The sequence below is a fragment of the Carya illinoinensis genome, chromosome 7 (assembly GCF_018687715.1).
Source record: "Carya illinoinensis cultivar Pawnee chromosome 7, C.illinoinensisPawnee_v1, whole genome shotgun sequence".
NCBI lineage: Eukaryota > Viridiplantae > Streptophyta > Magnoliopsida > Fagales > Juglandaceae > Carya > Carya illinoinensis.
The window spans coordinates 19,054,407-19,075,554 of NC_056758.1; the positions used below are offsets into that span (position 1 = coordinate 19,054,407).

At 34.2% G+C, this 21,148-nt stretch overlaps 1 protein-coding gene across 2 annotated transcripts in view; it reads right to left on the reverse strand.

The window, feature by feature from the left end:
* LOC122317180 (acetolactate synthase small subunit 1, chloroplastic-like) overlaps positions 1 to 10,554 on the reverse strand; it is a 30,701-nt gene extending 20,147 nt beyond the window's left edge. For both annotated transcript variants that reach the window (XR_006244384.1, XM_043134136.1), the window contains exons 1-5: positions 10,263 to 10,554; positions 9,350 to 9,563; positions 9,000 to 9,083; positions 8,193 to 8,261; positions 4,588 to 4,671 (exon numbers count right to left, since the gene is read on the reverse strand). Coding sequence is in view for 1 of the 2 variants with exons in the window: in XM_043134136.1 (XP_042990070.1) it covers positions 4,588 to 4,671; positions 8,193 to 8,261; positions 9,000 to 9,083; positions 9,350 to 9,563; positions 10,263 to 10,483 (672 nt within the window). In the remaining variant the exon portion in view is untranslated. The remainder of the gene's footprint in view (positions 1 to 4,587; positions 4,672 to 8,192; positions 8,262 to 8,999; positions 9,084 to 9,349; positions 9,564 to 10,262) is intronic.
* Between the last annotated feature and the right edge of the window lie 10,594 nt (positions 10,555 to 21,148).

A 21,148-nucleotide genomic window follows, 5' to 3' on the forward strand; every position in this document is an offset into this window, starting at 1 on the left:
GGATGGTGCAGAGTGTAGAGATGAGCAGGTACTTCACAATCACGTAGTTGAATTTTATGAGAATCTACTGACAGAGCAGGAGGGTTGGCGGCCTCCCCTAAATGGGATGGAATTTGATACTATTGGGTCGACTGACGTCTCTCGGTTGGAAAGGGAGTTCGAGGAGTTAGAGGTCTTTAAGGTAGTGAGTAAGATGGCCAGGGATAAAGCACCAGGACCGGATGGTTTCTCCATGGGTTTCTTCCAAGATTGTTGGGATGTATTAAAGGAGGACCTTATGAAGGTTTTCCAGGAATTTTACATGGCTGGAAAATTTGAGAAAAGTCTAAACACCACTTTTATAGCACTGATTCCCAAGAAGGTGGGGGCTATGGATTTGAAGGAGTTTAGGCCTATTAGTCTAGTGAATGGATTGTATAAGATAATCTCGAAAGTACTTGCAAACAGAATGAGTGAGGTTATGGGACAGCTTATTACTAAACCCCAAAATGCCTTCGTGAAGGGCAGACAGATTTTGGATGCGGTACTAATTGCCAATGAATGCCTTGATAGCAAGTTGAAAGAGGGAAAGTCAGGAATCATGTGCAAGTTAGACATGGAAAAGGCCTATGATCATGTTAATTGGGATTTTCTTCTACATTTGCTAAGGAGATGTGGTTTTGGGGAACGGTGGAGGGCGTGGATTCACTGGTGTATATCTACGGTAAAGTACTCTGTGTTGTTAAATGGAGTTCCAGTAGGTTTCTTCCAGAGTTCTCGTGGATTGCGACAAGGGGATCCTTTGTCACCTTTTCTGTTCGTGATAGTTATGGAGGCTCTAAGTAGGATGCTCTTGGTTATGGTTGAAAACGGACTCTTAAACGGGATTCCGATTGGCAACACGGACAGGGGAACTATTATCATTTCTCACCTCCTGTTTGCAGATGATACACTTATACTATGTGAAGCTGAGCAAAATCAGATGCAAGTGGTAAAGATTTTACTCCTTTGCTTCGAGGCCGTCTCCGGGTTAAGGGTGAATTGGGAAAAATCAGAGTTGGTGCCCATAGGGGAGGCTTCTAATATTCGACACCTAGCGAGAACGGTGGGGTGTAAGATATCTTCTTTCCCTATGACTTATTTGGGACTTCCTTTAGGGAGTGCTTCGAGAGCGTCTGCGGTGTGGGATTCAGTTATCGAAAAAATAGAGAGAAGATTGGCGGGGTGGAAGAGGTTGTACTTGTCGAAAGGGGGAAGGACTACATTGATAAAGAGTACACTCTCTAACTTACCTACCTACTTTTTATCTCTATTCCCAATACCAGCAAGCGTGGCGGTTCGTATTGAGAAGCTCCAACGAGATTTCTTATGGGGGGGCTTGGGGGAGGAGTTCAAATTCCACTTGGTTAAGTGGGAGCAAGTGTGTCGACCTATATCAGGGGGAGGCTTGGGGGTTCGAAACCTAAGGATGTTCAACCGAGCGCTATTAGGCAAATGGCTTTGGAGATTTGCCAACGAACATGATTCCCTTTGGAAGCTGGTGGTTGTGAAGAAGTATGGCGGTTTATGGGGGGAGTGGTGCACTAGAGAAGTAAGGGGAGCTTATGGTGTGGGGTTATGGAAACATATAAGAAGAGGATGGGGGTTCTTTAATCGACATGTAAAGCTTTGTGTGGGTACGGGTTTAAGAATCAAATTCTGGAGAGATGTATGGTGTGCTAGTAGGGCCTTGAAAGACTTGTACCCTCCTCTGTTCCAGTTGGCTAGAGATAAGGATGCTTCAGTGGCAGAAGTCAGGGGGTTGGAGGGGGGTCAGATTCTTTGGAATATTAATTTTAGTAGGGCTGCGCAAGACTGGGAACTAAGTATGTTTGAGGACTTCTACGGCCTTTTATACTCCATAAGACCCAATAGCCAGCAAGAGGATGTGTTGAGGTGGTCTCTAACAGACAAAGGTATTTTTTCTGTTCGCTCTTTTTATAAGATCCTCACACAGGAGCACTCCACTCCTTGTCCCTGGAGAAAAATCTGGAGAAATAAGGCTCCTCCCAAAGTATCTTTCTTTGTGTGGACTGCATCCTTGGGAAAGATACTTACTACAGATAATCTGAGGAAAAGAAGGATCATTATCGCGGACTGGTGTTGCATGTGTAGAAGAGGGGGAGAGTCGGTCGACCATCTCCTTCTACACTGTGATACAGTAAGGGCCCTTTGGAATGAGGTATTCTTACGACTAGATATAGCTTGGGTTATGCCTAAAACTGTGGAGGCGGCACTGGCTAGTTGGTCAAATATAAGGGGCAGAAAACCAATTAAAGCTATCTGGAAGATGATCCCTCTATGTATCATGTGGTGTGTATGGCAGGAGCGAAATGGGAGGACCTTTGAGGACCAAGAAAGATCAGTAGCGGAGCTTAAACTTTTATTTTTCAGAACACTTTGTAACTGGGCTGTTGCTGTGGATTTTGATGGCATGGCCATGCATGATTTTCTTGTCTCTAATGTACCTACCTAGCTAGGGCGTTAGAGTTGTAATACTGGCTTTGCCATTGATCAATAAAATTAGTTTAATTATCAAAAAAAAAAAAGTATTTACAAGGTAATTGACAATTATGTATTTGCTAGCTAGAAAGGAAAGTATTACTAAATTACAATAATTATGCCCAAATTCTATCTACGTAACATCATATTGCCACCGCTAGATTATACGAGCTCTTCCCCCATGGCAGTTTACCATGAACTGAGAAAACCAAGAACGCAGCTTTGTGGAGCTTAGTGACATTTCTCCCATCCTAGAACTTCAACATCCCTTGGTATAATGACAAAACCTTGCCGGCTTCCTCCACCGTACTTGGTAAATTCTCAATAGCAACCATGAACATTAGAACCGTTGACCCAAGTATGCTCTATTTCCATCACATGTGCTTTATGAACTTCAGCTGTCCCTTCGCCTATTGCACCGCTTCCACCATGGTCACCAGTCACCATACACTAATACAACTCAATGAGACTAACCTCGCATCCCGTCTGCTCATCTCCACAATCTTCCTTGTATCAATACCTATTTCCATTAAGAGCTTGAAAGCTTCAATTCCATCCAAAAACAACTCAACAGACCCATACTCCCTTCTTAACCAAGACTTCTAAAAATGCTGAAATAATTAAATACGTGTGTGTGTGTGTTGCATAAATTATATATGTAGTTATATACATGGTATCAAACATGTGTGGAAAATCAAATCGTAATATGAGCTAAATACTGGTGGCAGTAAAGTATGTTGATTAAAAATACAAAGGAATAAACAGATAAAAAAAAATAGTGCATTATGGTATGGATGTAGGACCCAACATCATAATGGTAAAAGCTGTGGAGAATAAGGAAAGCACTACTTTACTTATCAAAAATAAAAAATAAGGAAAGCACTACTCATGAGCCTCGAGGTAAAGCATTGCAAAAAGTTCTACTATAGTGCATTAACTGCCAAACAAGCCCAACATGTGCACAAATGTTGGTCTTTCTCATCGCCTTAACCTACAGAATTGATAATCACCACATACACCCCCCCCCCCCAAAAAAAACAAAAAAAAAGAACAGAGAGAGGAAAAAGAAGTGTATGCCAGCTGGTCAATCAACTTTTTCAACAATCATGTGTAAACGACCAGTTTCAGATTATCACATTTAATTCCTCACACAAATCTCCTTTCTCCCCAACCTCCCAACCATGCAAATTTCAGCTTTTCACCAAATCTTCTCACTCACTCTCTCTCTCTAACCAACCAACCAAGAACAAGCCTGGAAGGAAATGATTTCATGGACTTCAGATTGAATATCAGAGCCCTAAAGAAGGCCTTTGTGCTACTTGTCAACAGCCAGACCATCCCCCAAATTTTCAGCCCCATCATCTGCCACCTTCTCCCCTTTCCAAGGACCACACAATCTAGAAATTTCTCCTCCTCCACTTCTTCCGCCATTTGTGATTCCATTATAGATCCCCAAAGATCGCTGCCTTCATTATTTTGGTCCTTTTTCTCATTTTCTTCCACCATTTGTATTTTGGGGGTAAGATGATTAATCAATGGTAATGTGTGCTTTTGTTTGTTCATCTGTACTGAAATCTGATTCAAGCTAGATTTATGGTAGATCTACACTCTTTTTTTCTGTCTTTTTAAATTGAAATTTCACTTGAGCTCAAGGTCAACTTATGTGGGTTATTGGAGTCAAGCTTGAGCCGAGTTCAAACTTGGCTAAATTTGCTCGAGTCTAGCTCGAACATATATGAAGGTCAAGCCTACATATAACTTTGTTCGAACCGAGTTCAAACAGCCAACACTCGAGGCTCAACTCAGAAAGAATATTGCCCAACTGTAATACAAACTGACTGCTCAATATATTAACGTTTGTTCCAATATCAGATCTCATGGTCACCATACCATGAAAGATCACTTTATGTAGCATTCTGATTTAAATTGAAAAGAAATAACTGATGGAAATTTCTCAATAGTTACAAATTAAATTCAATATTGCCAATAAGGGATTGAATAATGTAAGAATACATAACATAAATACATGCATACAAAACAAAGACCATATACATACAAAAATATTACCTTCCCAGTTCTTGCAAGTTCTTTGATTCCAAATTTGCTTAAGTTTCTTTGAACAGCAACCATCTTCCCAGGGTCTCCAGTGACCTGGAATATCCACTTGGAAATTAACTTTAAGATAAACCAGAAAATCTGGTCCCTACCAAATGTAAAGTTTAACCATATTTTTGGGTATGATTGTATTAAGTATACTCCATGAGGGTGTTAACTGTCAACTTCAAGCTAAATATACATAATTAAATAGTAAGAGAGTAGTGCAAGATTTTGAATTACCCATCATTTTCCTTCTTTTCCATTTTTTCTTCTTTCTCTAAACTCTAACTTTTACATGGTATAGAGTTTCTCTACCTTTTATTGCTCTATTTGTTCTCCCTAAACATAATCATAGCTTTGGTGGTCGTCAGAATCAATAGGTGTGCTGACAGAATTAATGTCATTGTTCATCGGTTGTGTTGTTGTGCGGTTGTGCAACCGATGATGGAAATTCCAGCAAGACATAGCTTCAAAAAGACAATTATTGGTTTTTTTTTATTGGCACCGGGTGTCCAAGAATAACGTCCCGACTAATCCCGGGGGTGCACAAGCCCTCGGCAAGGAATTTCCCGCAAGTGCACGTCGGCTAATTCAAGGAGAAAATCTCACAGTCCAATAGCCCCTAGAGATTGTTTACACCCAAAGGGATTTGAACCTTAGACCTGGGGGGATCATACCCCCAAGCCTAAGGCCTTTACCACTTGAGCCAACCCCTAGGGATTCAAAAAGACAATTATTGTAAACTATTTTACTAAAAAACAGCCCTAGAACACCTTACATGCATGATTAGTTATTTGATACTTGATACTAAGTGATGAGTGTAGGTAGTGTACGGAATCCCACATTGCTTGGGAGGAGAAGTTCTTGCTCTTTATAATGATTCCAATGGGGCTCCAATTATACCATTGACTAGTCCTTTTGGAGTATGGCTCACACGTGGGTTTGACCTCCCTTGAAGCATTACAAATGATACCAAAACCTACCCCAACCAAAAGTGTGAGACTTGAACTGTGCCACCTATGATGGAATGGCCCAACGGGGATGTCAAGAATTTAAATGGGGAGATTGTGGTACCCAATATTGAGTGATGATGTAAGCAAGGTATAGGATCCCACATTACTCAGGTGGGAAAAGCTCTTGCTCTTTTAGATTATGGCCTAGATGTGGCTTAGGCCTCCCTTGAGGCATTACAATTTAGCAAGGGATTCAATAAAAGTTGACAAGGTACTACGTCTAATTATAGGTGGTTATGAAGTTTTGTGCTCAAGCTAGAAGTACATAGCATAACCATAACCTTACGTATAAAGCAAACAATGTTGTTTTAAATTATTATAATACATAAAACCCTTCATAAAAAATCCCATTCTATGTACCCAAGCAATGATGAAAGTTAAAGTTACACGTAGTATGCTTATTATGTCATATTTGAATTTATATCATGCACATGTATGCTATTAATGCCATGATGTTATGAGATATGCAACGTAATAGAGTGATTGAACAAGCGGATAAGATTATGTGGTCACAATCCAAGAAGGGGAATTTTACTATACAATTGTACCATAAGTCCCTCATGACACTCTACAAGAACATTCCCATAGAAGAACATATGGAAGACTAAGGCCCCCCTAAAAGCTTCTTTTTTTGTATGAACATCTTCATTAGGGAAGATTCTTACCTTAGATAATCTAAGGAAACACCAATTCATTATATTGGATTAGTGTTATATGTGTAAGAAAAGGGGGGAGTCTGTGCATCACCTATTATTACATTGTGATGTAGCCATGGGCTTATGGAATGATATCTTTGCTAGAGTGGGACTCCTTTGGGTAATTCCAAGAAGGGTTGTTGACTTTTTGGCCAGCTGGCATGGCATTTGAGGTAACTCTCAAATCGCAGCTATGTGGAAGACGATAACGATCTGCCTATGGTGCTGAATATGGATGGAGAGGAATGGTTGGAGTTTTGAGGATCGTGAACGGACAATGGACAAGATTAGAACTTTTTTTCTTTATACGCTATTCCATTGGTCGACTGTAATAAACTTTAATAGCATGAACGTACATGATTTTCTTGTATCTTTAGATAGATGCATAGGTGCGGTTCTTGTATATTAACTATGTACTTGGCTTCACCTCTTTCTAATAAAATTTCCCATTTACTGATCAAAAAAAAGATTTGTTATGTCATGTACATATTCACCAATAAAAAAATGCCATATACATATGCATACAAATGTCATGTTAGCTTGCTTAAAGACATTTACATGAAATTGTGGTCCGCCAAAGAAACTTATGAATAAGCTAAGTGGTTACCCATGTAGCCACAATCTGTGAAACCAAGGCACAACCCTACACATAGGGAGTCGTGTGTTGGCCATAAGAAAAGTGAAAGACGATTTAATAGATAGCTTACCATGCTTAATATGTTAAGTCACATGCCAAACAAGTTAGATGTCAAATTGTTGCGTACATAGATGCTTTTATATGCCATGACTGGTATGGATATTTTCAAGAAAAACCAAGTTAGAAATTATGTATATTGTATGGCATACCAACTCATTTTGTTTGTTTTTATTTCTTCTAACCCTCTAGATGAAGAGAATGATCAAGATGAATACAGCCGGGTTAGGATTAGACATCAGAATCTGGTGTCCAAGATTAAGTGCCCTTACACAATAGGATTAGTTTTAAGTTTTCTTGCCATGAAACTATTTTTATTATATTTTTTAAAAGTGTTTTCATTAAAATGAGAGAAAATTTATTATGCGGATTTCTTACCTGGCACCAATTCAACATTTCGGTAGCATTCCTATACCCACAGGAAGGGGCTGTTACACATTTCGTCAGTAGCTATGCTTTTTGGATATCATGATTTTTAACCTAAATCAGAGCTGCATCAGGAGAGGTGCCTTCACTGAAATGAAACCTACTTAAATGGCAAATATATATTCCAAAAAGTACCATCTCTTTGGGGACTTATGTAAGTGTTTTTTTCATAGAGGGAATGGAATCTCTATATGTCTCTTGTTTCCTTGGCTGCTAAGAGAAAAGATAGGAAAGAATTCAGAAATTTTTAACGAGGAACTATACAAGGCTCATATATAGTGGTAGGTGACCTTGGCTTCTTGCAAGTTTGGGCTATGTTCTTTATCATTGATGGTGTGAAGTTTACCATGGTTTTGACCATGAGTGTTTCTTTAAATAAGAGCTTTCCCATGTCAAAGTAATTATAACACTACTACTAATAATGATAACAACAGCAGTAGCAGAGTAGTAATAAATAGATTATGAGCGAGCATAAATGCGCTACCGTATACAGGGAGTATGAACTTAAAACACCAAGCCAAAAAGAGGAAAAAGATCAAGAAAATCATGAAAACTGAAGGCAAAAACACATGCGTTTGCAGCAAACCAATGGTACAGAGATCTGGTGAGGTGAATTTACCCTCTTCATAATCATACCTTTGTGAATTTATTCTATAATCAATGTTATTATTTATCTCCAAAACTAAATTCATAGACCATTATAATGACTAAAACACAAGAAAAGGCCAAGGATATGACAGAATTCACCTCAATAGTCAGTGAATCTTCGGAGGTATCAACAATTTTTGCCCTGAAGATGTCTACCAACCACATGATCTGGAGATTACCGCCCAAAGAAGACATCAGGTACTTCAAGGCACTAAATAAAACAAAAGCCAACAAAAAGCCATTGCTCTCTTATCTTCAAATGAGAGAGCTACTCCCATTATCTTGAAATAAAAATTAAACTCCATACACAAAGAAACATATAGTAGACCTTACTGGTTAATTCCTGCTTGAACCAAATGAAATTCATGACACCACTATATAGTGCAAAGGCGCATGGCATACATGTAGGGCATGAACTCATTTTTAGTAGACCCACCTTAGGACCAGACTATATAACTGACAAATTAGCACACTTTTTTATGGAAATACAAACTGTTCTAAATTTATCAAAATTCAATATAAACATATGCTTACATTTTTAGAGAAGCTAATCAATTAAATTTAATTTTAAAGGGAAGATCAGTTCAGTTTTCTTATACATACCCCAAAATATTTTTAGGAAACGAAGTCTTGGACAACAAAAGGAGAAAATCAAACCATAAGCATCTAAAAATCAGAAATGTTTTCTTGCAATATTGCACCCAGTACAAAATAAAAAAGAAATTAAAACATTATTCCTACTCCATCAATGCAATATCTGTCCAAATAAGTTGCCTTCAGACAGATAAACATAGCAATATACTCAGGAAAAAGAGAACCAACTGATGGGAGGAGCTTTGCTTTCTAGTCAAAGTAGCCCATCCAAGAGATGGATCAGACTAGTGGTTGAATGATCGAAATCATTACCTCAGCACGACTGTTGGGTTCCGCATTAAGTTTTATAAGCATCAGTTCACGTTCTACTTGTGACTCTCTTGAGATATCTTCAACCTGATACATAATATAAGTCACTCGAGAAGTAAAGTGTGGAACCAAATTAGGGAACACTCACTTCTAAAATATATATACAGATATTTATTAAAGAAAAAAAAAACTAGAATCAAATTATTAGAAGAGATAGGGCACTGGCAAGAAAGCAGAGTCTTGAAAGATTCATTTGAAAATAAAAGTCCCCTAGCCCCATCCCAACAAATCATCAGCAACCAGAAATCAGGATTTCCATGGAAAATTTTAAGATTATCTAGGAGAGATATAACCTTAATGACATTCACAAGCTTGTTCAGCTGTTCGACGACTTGTCTCAAGACCTTCTCGGTACCCGAGACGACTATGGTAAAGAGAGCCTTGTCCTTGTTCAAACCAACTGCAAGGGACTCTATGTTGTAACCCCTCCTAGCAAATACCCCTGCAATTCGATTTATTATTCCACTCTCATCCCCAACAAACACTGAAATTGTATGGCGTTTCACCCTGAAATCAATTAAGATACCACATTATAACCATAATAAATATAGTAGGTATGGATATCGTACAGGGAAAGAAAACAGGCTCAAAAGTAGCCTTTTGACAAAGAAAAAACTCGCAATTTTCCAAGGAAAATCTAATTAAGTAAAGCTATCTGATACAAAGCTTTTTCAGAACGTAATTATATCAAATAGAAACCAGAAATAGATATCTAGGAAAAAAAATATTAAAAAAATGACCAACAGATTGTATTTCTGAACCTTATCACCATTCTTACATTTTATTGCTGAACAAAGATAATGAGACCCTTGTCACCCGGCCATCAAACTCCAGTATTTATCGCTTCAACTTACGACAAATTAACCAAAAATCATTCTGTAGAAAAATAACTGCTTCGTACAACTAAATTGCAATTTTAAGGACAAAAAAAAGATTATTCAATAAATAAAATAGAGCTATAGAACAGTTGCATGCAACCACTAAATCCAATTAATGAACCAAAGAAAGCTCAGGTAGAACCATTACAACCCCAACAGAAAAAGAAGCCCGTAGTCAACCAAGTGTATACACTATCTTGATTAGTTAAAAGCAATCCTTCGTATACATCTAATTCGGTTTAGAAAACATCTTATTGGGTTTAGAAAACCCAGAAAAGAGCAAAAGAAAATCAGCGAGAGCGAAAGAAAAATAGACTGAGCAACTCACTTAGACCGAGTCAGTGTAGGTGTGGACTCGGTCAGAGACGCTGCATTGTCGTTGCTAGCGGCAGAGACCGCCAGCTTCTTGCATTCAAAAGTCCTCGATTGGGTTGGCCTCAAATATCCAAAATCCAAGCTTCTGTAAAACCCATGCCCCAAATCCAGTTTCAAAAGTGGGTTCAGCTTCTGATTCCGTACGGGTGATTGCCACGGTGAGACGGCCGCCATGAGTAACTCCTCTAGTTCCAATGGGAGATGAAGAGATAGAGAGAGAGAGGCAAAAAAGGAAGACGTTGATAACTATTACATGGCGGTGCCACAAAACATAACTACAAAAACCCTTGTTGGTTTCTCGCACGTGTCTTTTGTTTTCCATTTTAAAATAAAAATATCTAGTTATAAATATAATTATGTATTAATATATATATTAATTTATTATAATTAGTTAAAAAGTAAATTTTATTAAAAATAATAATAATTTAAATTTTAAATATAAAATAATTAATATTGATACGTAAATTAATACGTGACTTTATTTATACGTAACAAAATTCTTAATTTATATCTTTTCAATTCAAAAATAAATAAATAAATAATAATAACATAAAAAGGAAATACAACATGCATATCAATCAAAGACATTTAAAATAAAAAAAATAGTTTTGATAACAATGTTCCAATTCAACTTATTGTAAATTAATTGTGTGGTTGAAAGTTTAATTTTATCATTTTTTTTATTTTTACTTTTATTATAAAAAATAAAATATAATAAAAATATTTATCATATAAAATTTTTTATTTTCTTTTATATTTCAATTTAACCTATTTATGATTTTTTTTTCCCTACTGCACAGTCAGTCTCAACTTCACTATAATCATTGCTGGCGTCCCATTTGACCTCGTTCCAATTGATTACCTAGAATCAAAACAAGGGCAGTTAATGAGATGCTATATGTATATATTAGTAAGGAAAACGTGTGCTGCACATATACCTAGATGATAATATAAAAAAATAAAAATAATATAAAATAGTAAATAAGAAGGTGTGAAAAGAAATTAAAAAAAAAAAAAAGAAACATCAATAAAAATAGTACACGTGCAGTGCACATGTGCCAGTTAGAAATAATATTAATGATAATTTTATTATATTTCTATATCAAAAAAATGAATCTATTTCATATTTATATGGGAGAAAATATTTTTAAACTATGGACTATAGTAACATATTATTAAAGAGTGTTATTAAATCTTGTATTCAATCTTTGTGAGAAGATAATTTCTCAATAATTATCAAACATTTATTTATAAATATGTATAAAACAATTTCACCATTATATTAACATATTCTATACTATATTATTTAGTACTACATATAATAATTTCATCATTGCATCTCTCCGAAGGCTGTTTAACTCTTACTTTAATAATGAAAACCATATCATCTTAATTTACTTCAAGAGTTTTCATAACCTTTTTTTAGCACTATTAAGACATAAAAATGAAATACTCAAAAATTTCTTAATGATTTCAATTTTTTTATGACAGTATAAGAAATATTAAAAATTAAAAAAATAATTGATTTAACATTCTCACGCCTATCTAAGTAATATAGTAAAAACCAAATTTTATATGTTTAAAATATTAAAAAGTTACAATTTATTTTTTTATGAAAATTTGTAAATATACTATTCTATTTATTATTACTACACTTAACATTTAAAATCGAAAGCATATGTTGTGTGTTTTTTAACATTTAAAATCAAACACATATGTTGTATGTTTGTTATTTTCAGAATAAACACATAACACTTAAATTTTAAAATTCAAAAATACAATAATAAATATTACATAATTTGATCATATAATTATAATAAAAAAATCTCATCCTTTACGTTAAACAGAATATATATATACCACATTTGAAACAGTAAATAGACATCAAATAACATCATAAATTTGATGTTAGTAAATAAACAAAGATTAAACTTCCAAAATTATATATCTTCATAAATTAATTTTTTTCAAGAATTTTATGAATAATTATATAAACAAATACAGATTGATCTTATTTTTTTTCAAGAATTTTATGAATAGTTATCAATTTGGATTGATTTAAGGAGACAGAAATAGCACTACAATTGGAAATGGAAAGCATGATCAGATTTAGTCACCCCTTACTCAACTAAATTTAGTTTTGTAAATTCAAACACCCCTGCACTTTTTATTCTTGTTCTTTCATTTCGAGTTTATTCGTCCATCAATCCTAAAATTTATTGTAACCCTTTTTTTTTCTAAATTGATTTGTAACAATTAACTATTGTGTATAAGGAAATAACTGAATAAATAAATAGTCAGAAACATCTTTAATCCAGAATGTGATACCTCGTTTTAACATATATTTTCACTGAATAAAGTATTTTAATTTAATTAATATATTAGTTCTTTTACTTTAATTTATTGTATTTTAATTGAGTTTATTTTATGTCGTTTTATAGTTTTTAAATTTGTTTTCGTCAGATCAGTTTTTGGACTTTAGAGATGAGGATTTGACCTCATTTCTTTTCCCCATTTTTTCTTTTTCTTTTTCTCTTTTCCTTTTCTTTTTCTTTTCCTTCTTTTCCTTTTTCTTCTTTTTTTCTTTTTTCTTTCCGGTTCTCTCCCATGAGCGACGTGCTCTCTCTTTCTCGTCACTATCGTCGTCCAGCTTTTGCTGCCCAGCACCGCCGCTCGTCGACAACGTGGCCGACACCACCTACCCAAAAACCTTCCCCTCCGGCCGGCGCACCTCCCCACCAAATTTCACCTCCATCCGAGCCACCGTTTGCCGCCGAGAGCCCCTCCAAGCCGCACGATTTTTGTGCATTTCTGCCGCCGTCGTTCCACCTCCGGCCACCATCTCTTCACCACTTCATCACCTGCCTCTTACCATCCTAAACCACCCATTTTCAGCCCCGATCCATTGCCGGAGCAACTCCCACGAGCTCAACTCCGTTTTGCCGTTTTTCACTTTCACCGCCACCCATGACCAAATCTCACTTCCATTAGCTTCATAAATATCTCTAGGTCATTCCCTATCAATTTCAAGTCTTGGTTTGTCCCCGTTCGAAAGTGGGTATTTTACAACCCACGGCCATAGTGTATTTTACACTGTTACGTTGTTTTTTCTCTGTCGTTTGCAGCTCCTTGATCCTTTAAAAATTATCATATAACGCTGTAAGTATTTTTCAAACTCTACTTTAGATTTAAATATATTAGTACTTTTACAATAAATTCATTGACTGGTTGGTTAATTCCGAACTGAGTCCGAGGAGTTGGGGTCGGATGGATTGAGGACGGAGTTGTGTGTTATTGTTGATTTTGTTATTTATTGGATGGATTGTGTCTTAAGGTGTGTATTGCATGGTGCATTCATGTGCATTTATTAAATTGAGAAAAACTGGTTTTATTTATGTAAATGGGTTTTCGGGTGCGTGAGTATCACAACCCCAAATCGGGATAGGGTATTATCTCGGTGGAGCTCCTCTGGTCATTCGGAAGTGGATAATACTGAGTGACATTCCCTGGGTTGTTGTTGGGCGACGACCGAATCACACGATACGGTAACGCTGTCATGTCGACTCCGTGGTTTCTAGGCTGGCGGGGACTAGAGAATGGCCTGGTCCAGATACTCGTTGGGCGTGAGACTGGGCATCGCTCGTTTAGGTGTCACACGCATAATCGTTACCTGCAGTGTGGCACAGGAACCAGAGTGTGCGAATAATCCCTAGGGGAGATCATGGTGCATGCGATAATTAAAACGGGTTTTTGGATATTGGATACGAGCTATTTCTGGAAAAATGGCTAGATTTTGCTTGAGATTGTTGTAATCCATTTTCTGAAAAAAATGATGGTTTTCTTGATTTGGGCCATTATCTAGGATAATGGCAAGAATTTGTTTAAAAGATATGTTTCCTGCCAAAATGGAATTTTTGGTGTGTGTAGAAAAATGTGGATTTATGGAATATATGCATTTGCATTCTTTCATGCATATTGTTGAGTTTAACATATTTTTATCTTGTGGCGTTTGGATCTTTACTTACCTGCGGCACCATTTTGATACCGTAGGTTTTGATGCAAATATTAAGGAGGATGAGGAGGAGGCTGAGCCCGAGGAGGTGGCTCCACCGGAGTTTTGATTTGGAGTTTATGCCTTATAGTTTGGTTTTGAAACGATATTTGAGACTTGTAATATTTTATTATGTATGTTTTAATCGGTTTTGTATTAAACAAAAATTTCTGGTACTTAGTTATAAGACTTTTATTATCCGCTGCATGTTTTTATTGCACATTTGTTACATGTACACACACTTGGCACTTGGCGATAGGATGGTGACCCGTGTTGTCATCATCCTGACGCTTCGATTTTCCACGTGTTCGTACGTGGGAATTGGAGGCATCACATAGAAGAACCAACATTAAAAAGAATTACCTGTTAAAGCTGAGACCCGAAATGCAAATTGAGAACCCAAAACTGAAGAAGCAGATTTCAAAAAGTTAAAACAATGGGAAGAGTTAATTTTACCTGATTCTAAATAGTAGAAAATGAAGAAAGTGAATGTGAAATCAATCTTATACTAAGGTGTAGGCGGTGAAAAGAAGAAACCGGAATTTGATAATAACAAAGCGGACAAATTCGTGAAAGGCAGTAACCAAAAAGGAAGGACAAAAGCGTAATTGAACACCATAAAACCCTAACCCTACAGGCCTCATATATAAACCTCCTTAATTAGCTGTTTCTCATTGCGCCTGCTTCTGTCTCTCTCTCTCTCTCTCTCTCTCTCTCTCTCTCTCTCTCTCTCTCTCTCTCTCTCTCTCTCTCTCTCTCTCTCTCTCTCTCTCTCTCATAGCTTTCCTCTTCTCGTTTCGTCTCTCTTTCTATTTTCTTCTTCTTTTCGTCTTTTGCACTTTCGTCTGCACTACTCATCTCTTGTATTTATTTCGTTTATTTTTTTTTCATTTTTTGTGCGTTTAGATCTAGATTGTTGTTTACGGCTTTTTCTTTTTTCATTTTTGCTTTCAGATCTGAACATGTTTGTTTTTGTTTTATTTTCTTGATTTTCTTTGTGGATTTTTGTTTTTGTTCTTATTATTTTCCGTTTGCACCGTGTCTCTTCTCTCATCTTATTCTTCTTGTCTCTTTTATTTATTTTCTTTATCGCACATTTTTTTTTAAATCTTGCATTTGTTCTTGCAGACTGTAGAAAATTTTTTTCTTTGTGCTTCATTTCTTTTAATTTTTTTTCTTGGTATTCGGCGTTTGATGTATATTATCTTTGCATTTTTCAGATCTCTAGAATAATTTGTATTTTTTTGTGATCTGTGTTCTTAGGGTTTTTCTATTTTCGATCCAAGTTTTTTTTTCCTTGCATGTCTTCTATTTTTTTTCCATGCGTTTAATTTCTGGGACTTTTTTTCCTTGTTGTTTTGCGATTCATATATATTAGGTTTGTATTTTTCATATCTACAGAACAATTTATTTTTTTTACTGTTTGTGTTCATATGTTTTTTTTTTCGATTTAAGTTTATTTTTTTCTTCGGTTTGATTTCTTCTACTTTTTTTTTCCTTTGTTCTTCGACTCTTCCTAGGGCTTTTATATTCTCGATTGAAATTTTTTATCCATTTGTTTCATTTCTGGCACTTTTTTTCCTTATTTTACGATTGATATATATTAGGTTTGTATTTTTCACATCTACAGACAACAATTTTATTTTTTTTGCTATCTGTGTTCATATACTTTTCTTTCTTTTCGATTCAAGTTTATTTTTTTTTCTTGGGTTTAATTTCTTCTACTTTTTTGTTTCTTGTTCTTCAACATTTGATTTATATTTCCTTTGTATTTGTCAGATCTATAGAACAAAAAATTTCTCTAAGGAAGAAATTCAACAATCCCATCAACATATCTTCACTAAGGTTAGTTTTTTTTTTCAAAGATTTAGGAACACCTGGGTTTTCTTTTTTCACACTAACTAGGTTTTTTTTTGGTGTTCTCAATACATACGAGCAAATCAGAAGATGAATATGCATATCAACTAATTACATACCGGAATAAATTCATTCATACAATATTGAGAAGGAATAAGAACAAACCTACAATTGCTGAGATTCACGAATAACTTCGTTCAGGATATTTTATTTTCAAAATTAGAATACAGAGAGTAGAGAACACAAGATACGGAATGAAATAAACATTAACATTTAAATTTCAGTCCGATTGAATTTGTCAAACAAAGTAATAAGTTTTAACCGTAAAAAGACATTAACATCAAGTCGGCGAAGCAATTACATCAAAGTTAACGAACTGAACAATAAAATTATGGGGCAAAATTGGAGACAAAACAGGAAAAGCAAATTAGTCGGTGGGAAGGTACAAAGACCAAAATGACTGTCAGTAAAAGGAAAGTAAAATACAGACGACCGTAATTGCCTAATAAAACTAAGGGCAAAATAGGAAAAAAAAAGTTAGACGAAAATACTGTAGATAAACGATTTACACTTTATATATAAGTATGTATATACTAGTGAAGGCCAAACGTGCTTTGCACGTTTGCTTAGTTGTGTTTTATAATTGTCTTATAAAAAAATTTGTTTAGAATAAATTTGAACAACAAAATAGAAATACAAACAGAATTTTGTTTTTTTTTTTTTGTTCATGATCATTGTAATTCTCAGCTATATTGCATAGGGCCAATAGAGAGAACATTGAAATTTTTATATTGTTGCTGATTGAATATTTTTGAATCTGCAGTAAGTTGAATCATCCACTATTTTTCTGAAACTTGTACTGCAATAGTCTCTATAAACTTGCTCCTATATGTTAAATATTTAATGAAATTAGAGAATGAATAAATGTGTAAATAATTAATTTACAAAAAAAGTAAAATAAAAAAATAATTAGTATGCTCGTATATGCTATATATTTAATGAGATTAGAGAATGAATAAATGTGTAAATAATTAATTTACAAAAAAAGTAAAATAAAAAAATAATTAGTATTTTATTATAATATAAAGTTGAAATGTTTAATGTATAGTATAGAAACAATAGGAATGAAAACATTAATTTTATGAATTTTAAGTTGTGAAATTTATTTTGATGTGTTTTCTTGATATTAATTATTGTTTTTCATTTAAATTGATCTTTACTTTAAATTAGTTTAATGTTGGACTTTAATTATTTTATTTTATTAATATTGAGTCATAGTATTTTTATTTGGCTCTTATTTATTTTTTTTATTGTGCATTTTTCTTTTGTTAAACTCTTCTATTTTCAGACTGGGCCGGGAGAGTGTATTTTATTTTTCTTTTGGGCCCAGCCCAACCCGTGAGCCTTCAACCCAGCAACCCGTGAGCCTTCAACCCGGCCCACTAAATTCCTCCCAAACAGCGTCGTTTAATCCAGCCATTAGGGCTTCTTCTTTTTTTCTCCTTCTTTCTCCTGCGCACTGTAGTTCTTCTCCACCCCATTTCCGTTAAAATTAAAACAAGTTTGTTATTTTAATTTTAACTTGTTTTTTATTGTATTATTTTATGATTTATAAGTTATAAAATTTATTTTAATGTTCTTTCTTGATATTAATTATTATTTTATATTTAAATTACTCTTTACTTTAAATTATTTTATTATTGGGTTTAATTATTTTATTTTATTAATATTGAGCTGTAGTGTTTTTATTTAATTTTTATTGTACTTTTTTACCTTATTAGACTTATATTTTTGGATGGACTCTGTTTTAGTGGATTTTTCCTTTATTTTTGGGTCAAACCCTTTCAGTTTTCAGGCCCAACCCGTGTACCTTAAGTCCAGGCCCCTTATTCCCTTAAATGGCGCCGTTTTGGTCCATGCCCCTTAGGGTTTCATTTTTTCTTCTTCCTCTTGCTGGCGCCTACTGCTTCTCCTCCATTTTTATTTTTTCTTCCTCTGTTTTCTGCGTGCTGCTGCTGCTTCTCTCTAGTTCTTCTTCCTCTCATTTTCGGGCAATCAGTCGTGTGTGCCTAGCTATCCAACCTCCACCGAAAGCCACAGCAGCCCAGCAACGCCGCATAGCTCTCCACACGACAACAATCATGCTTGTTGCAAGCTGCTCCATTCTTCTTCTTCGTCTGGTATGGTTTTTTTCTCTCTCTGTCTTTGATTTTCTTCTTCTTCTACTACGAAACCTTGCATTCTCTTCTTTTCTATTGTTTTATTTTTCATTTCTTTTTTCTCCATTTGCAGGTCTAATGTGAGCCTCCATGCCTGCCTCGTTTTGTCTTCGTCATTCCCTTAGTATTTCCGAATGCAAGCTTGTGAAACTCCCTTTGTATTTCCAATTTTTCTTCTCCAAATCCGGCTGCCTTGAGTTCAGTTTTGCTCTATTTTTCAGCCCCTAAACCATGAGCTTCATTTGATTTGCTTGGTTCTGGGCTGTGATTTTGAGCAGCCGTTTGCTCTGATTTTAAGCAACCAAACAGAGGTTTTGAGGAAGTGAGGCTGCGACGGTGAAAATGGGTCTGGGTGGAGGTGAAGCTTGGCTTCGGTCTAGGTTGAGTTTGGTGGCAGCAACTTTCGGTTCGCCTTTTGGTTTGAGTAGGCCACAAGCGTGAAGCTCTACAACCAAGCAACTACCAACAGAGATGAAACAAGGTGGCAGCGGCGCCGAGAAAGAAGTGTATGATCTTGCACGGACAGCTTGCACAAAAGTTGAAAAAAAAACACGGAAACGGAATTAGAAAGTACTGTTCATTACTGTAGCTGTGTTATAGATACTTATTATTATAGATAAATATGAGTTTTTAAATGAAAAAATATAAAAAGAAAAAAAAAACATCTGTTGATTTAATTGGGATGGCACTATCATATTAACTAATTATAAATGTATTATTATTCTTTAAATTGCTAACATCATTGACTAAAAATATAAGAAAATGTTAGTATGTCTCAAACGTTTCTATTCGATCATTTTAATTGTTCATATATGTTTTTAATTTTTTTTCTTTATTTAATGATTAAAGAAGTAAATTTTAGTAAATTGGTATAATTTTTTTGAATTTGTAAAAATTTTAAATATATTAAAAAATGAAAAAAATGTAAAAAATAAAAAATAAAATTTATACTAATGCACACACCTAACTTTAAAAGCTGGGCCTCACACTGACAAAAAGAAATGCAAATATTTATTGGTGGGTAGACAATGACTCGGTGGCCAATTCAAGCCAAAAGGGAAGTCACCTGACAGCGACACGGTTTAGCCACTGAGAATATTTATTTTTAAAATTAAAAATTAAAAATTAAAATATTAATATATTTTATATAAAAATTTAAAAAAATTATAATGATAAGATAAGAATTTTAAATTTAAGATGTAAATTTTAACTTACCAAACTGAACCTTAAACATCAAGGAAAGCCGCTGAATCATTGGTCCATACTTCATTGTACATGAAAATCAAAACAATTTTTGATAAAGTTTCAAAAACAAATGCATCTTTTCTGAACAATTTTTTAATAAATCCCACTAAGTTAATAAAATTAGTAAAAGCATGTTTCAAAGCTTTTTTCATATAAAATATATTTTCTTATAAAATAAAATCAAATGAGTACGTGCAAATTGTTTTTATCTTCTTTTGGTTAAAATTATTAAGAGCAAATCCAAAGTAGAGTTGACCAAATCAGATCAAACGAGCATTCTGATTTTTCATAAGCTTTAACTACCTCTAATTTGAGGTCCACATAACCAATTTTTCTGCTTTTTTATAATACGAAATATCTAATTAATATAAGACCAAAAAAAAAAAAAATGGGGTTCTCTTTTCAAATAATTGGTTGGGGTCTCTTGGCTATAACAGAAGAGATAAGCTTGAAGGTGGCATTACACAAGTTAATGGGTGAGGTTGCCTATAACCATTATACCATAAGGGAAATGATGCATCTATCGTGGATGCATCCCGACAAAAGTTACTGATATCTATTTATTTATTTTTTGATTTAATTATTAAGGAATTATTTTTTAATAATTTTATATTTTTTTGAAAAAAGTATTTAAAATTGTTTTAAACAAAAAATTACATGTTCAATGAAAATTCTCAGTATTTGAGTAATTAGAGTTTTGTGATTTAATGGTGATGAAATTATTTAAATGTTACTTAAAAAAATATCTGTATTTTAACTTTTTCATTATAAAAAAAAACTATATTGATGGGCTCTACAATAAATAGTACGTTTATGATTCTCATGAGAAAGAGCTATGAAAGTTATAAGTACTGCATATTTTAGATATAGAAATAGTTTCATCTTATTTTATTATTATAAATTTTTTAAATTTCGACATAATATAATAAACAATTCAATTTTTTTAAATATTTAAATAATAATAATATTAAAAAATAATTTTTTAAAAATATTTTATTTAACTTTTATTTAAAATTTTTTGATCTTGTCTCACCATCTAACTGCACCTTTTTTAGTTAGAATATGTAAAACTATCACCTGGGAAGTTTAGTTTACCTTTTGTTGCAGGTGATGGAAAATTGAGTTGAAGATTCCAAGCGGAAGCCAATTTGGAATGCTATACCTGCTCTTTCCAAGTTCTCCTTTATTGTTTTTCTTTGTCCTTTTTGGGTGTTGATGGCTAATTAATCGAACATAGGTTTTTTGACTTTACAAAGCTGAAATCCATTTTGCTTTTTAAGTAATGAGATAAGATAAAAATTTTATAAATAATATTAAAATAGTTTATAAATGATACTAATTAAGTTAGGCTCTGTTTAGATGTCAATATCATCATAATTTATGTTAAATTTATCATTGATGGAATCTACTATTTTTTTAACTTTTCATAAAAAGTTAACTTATCTCAATCTACTTTATATATCTAAA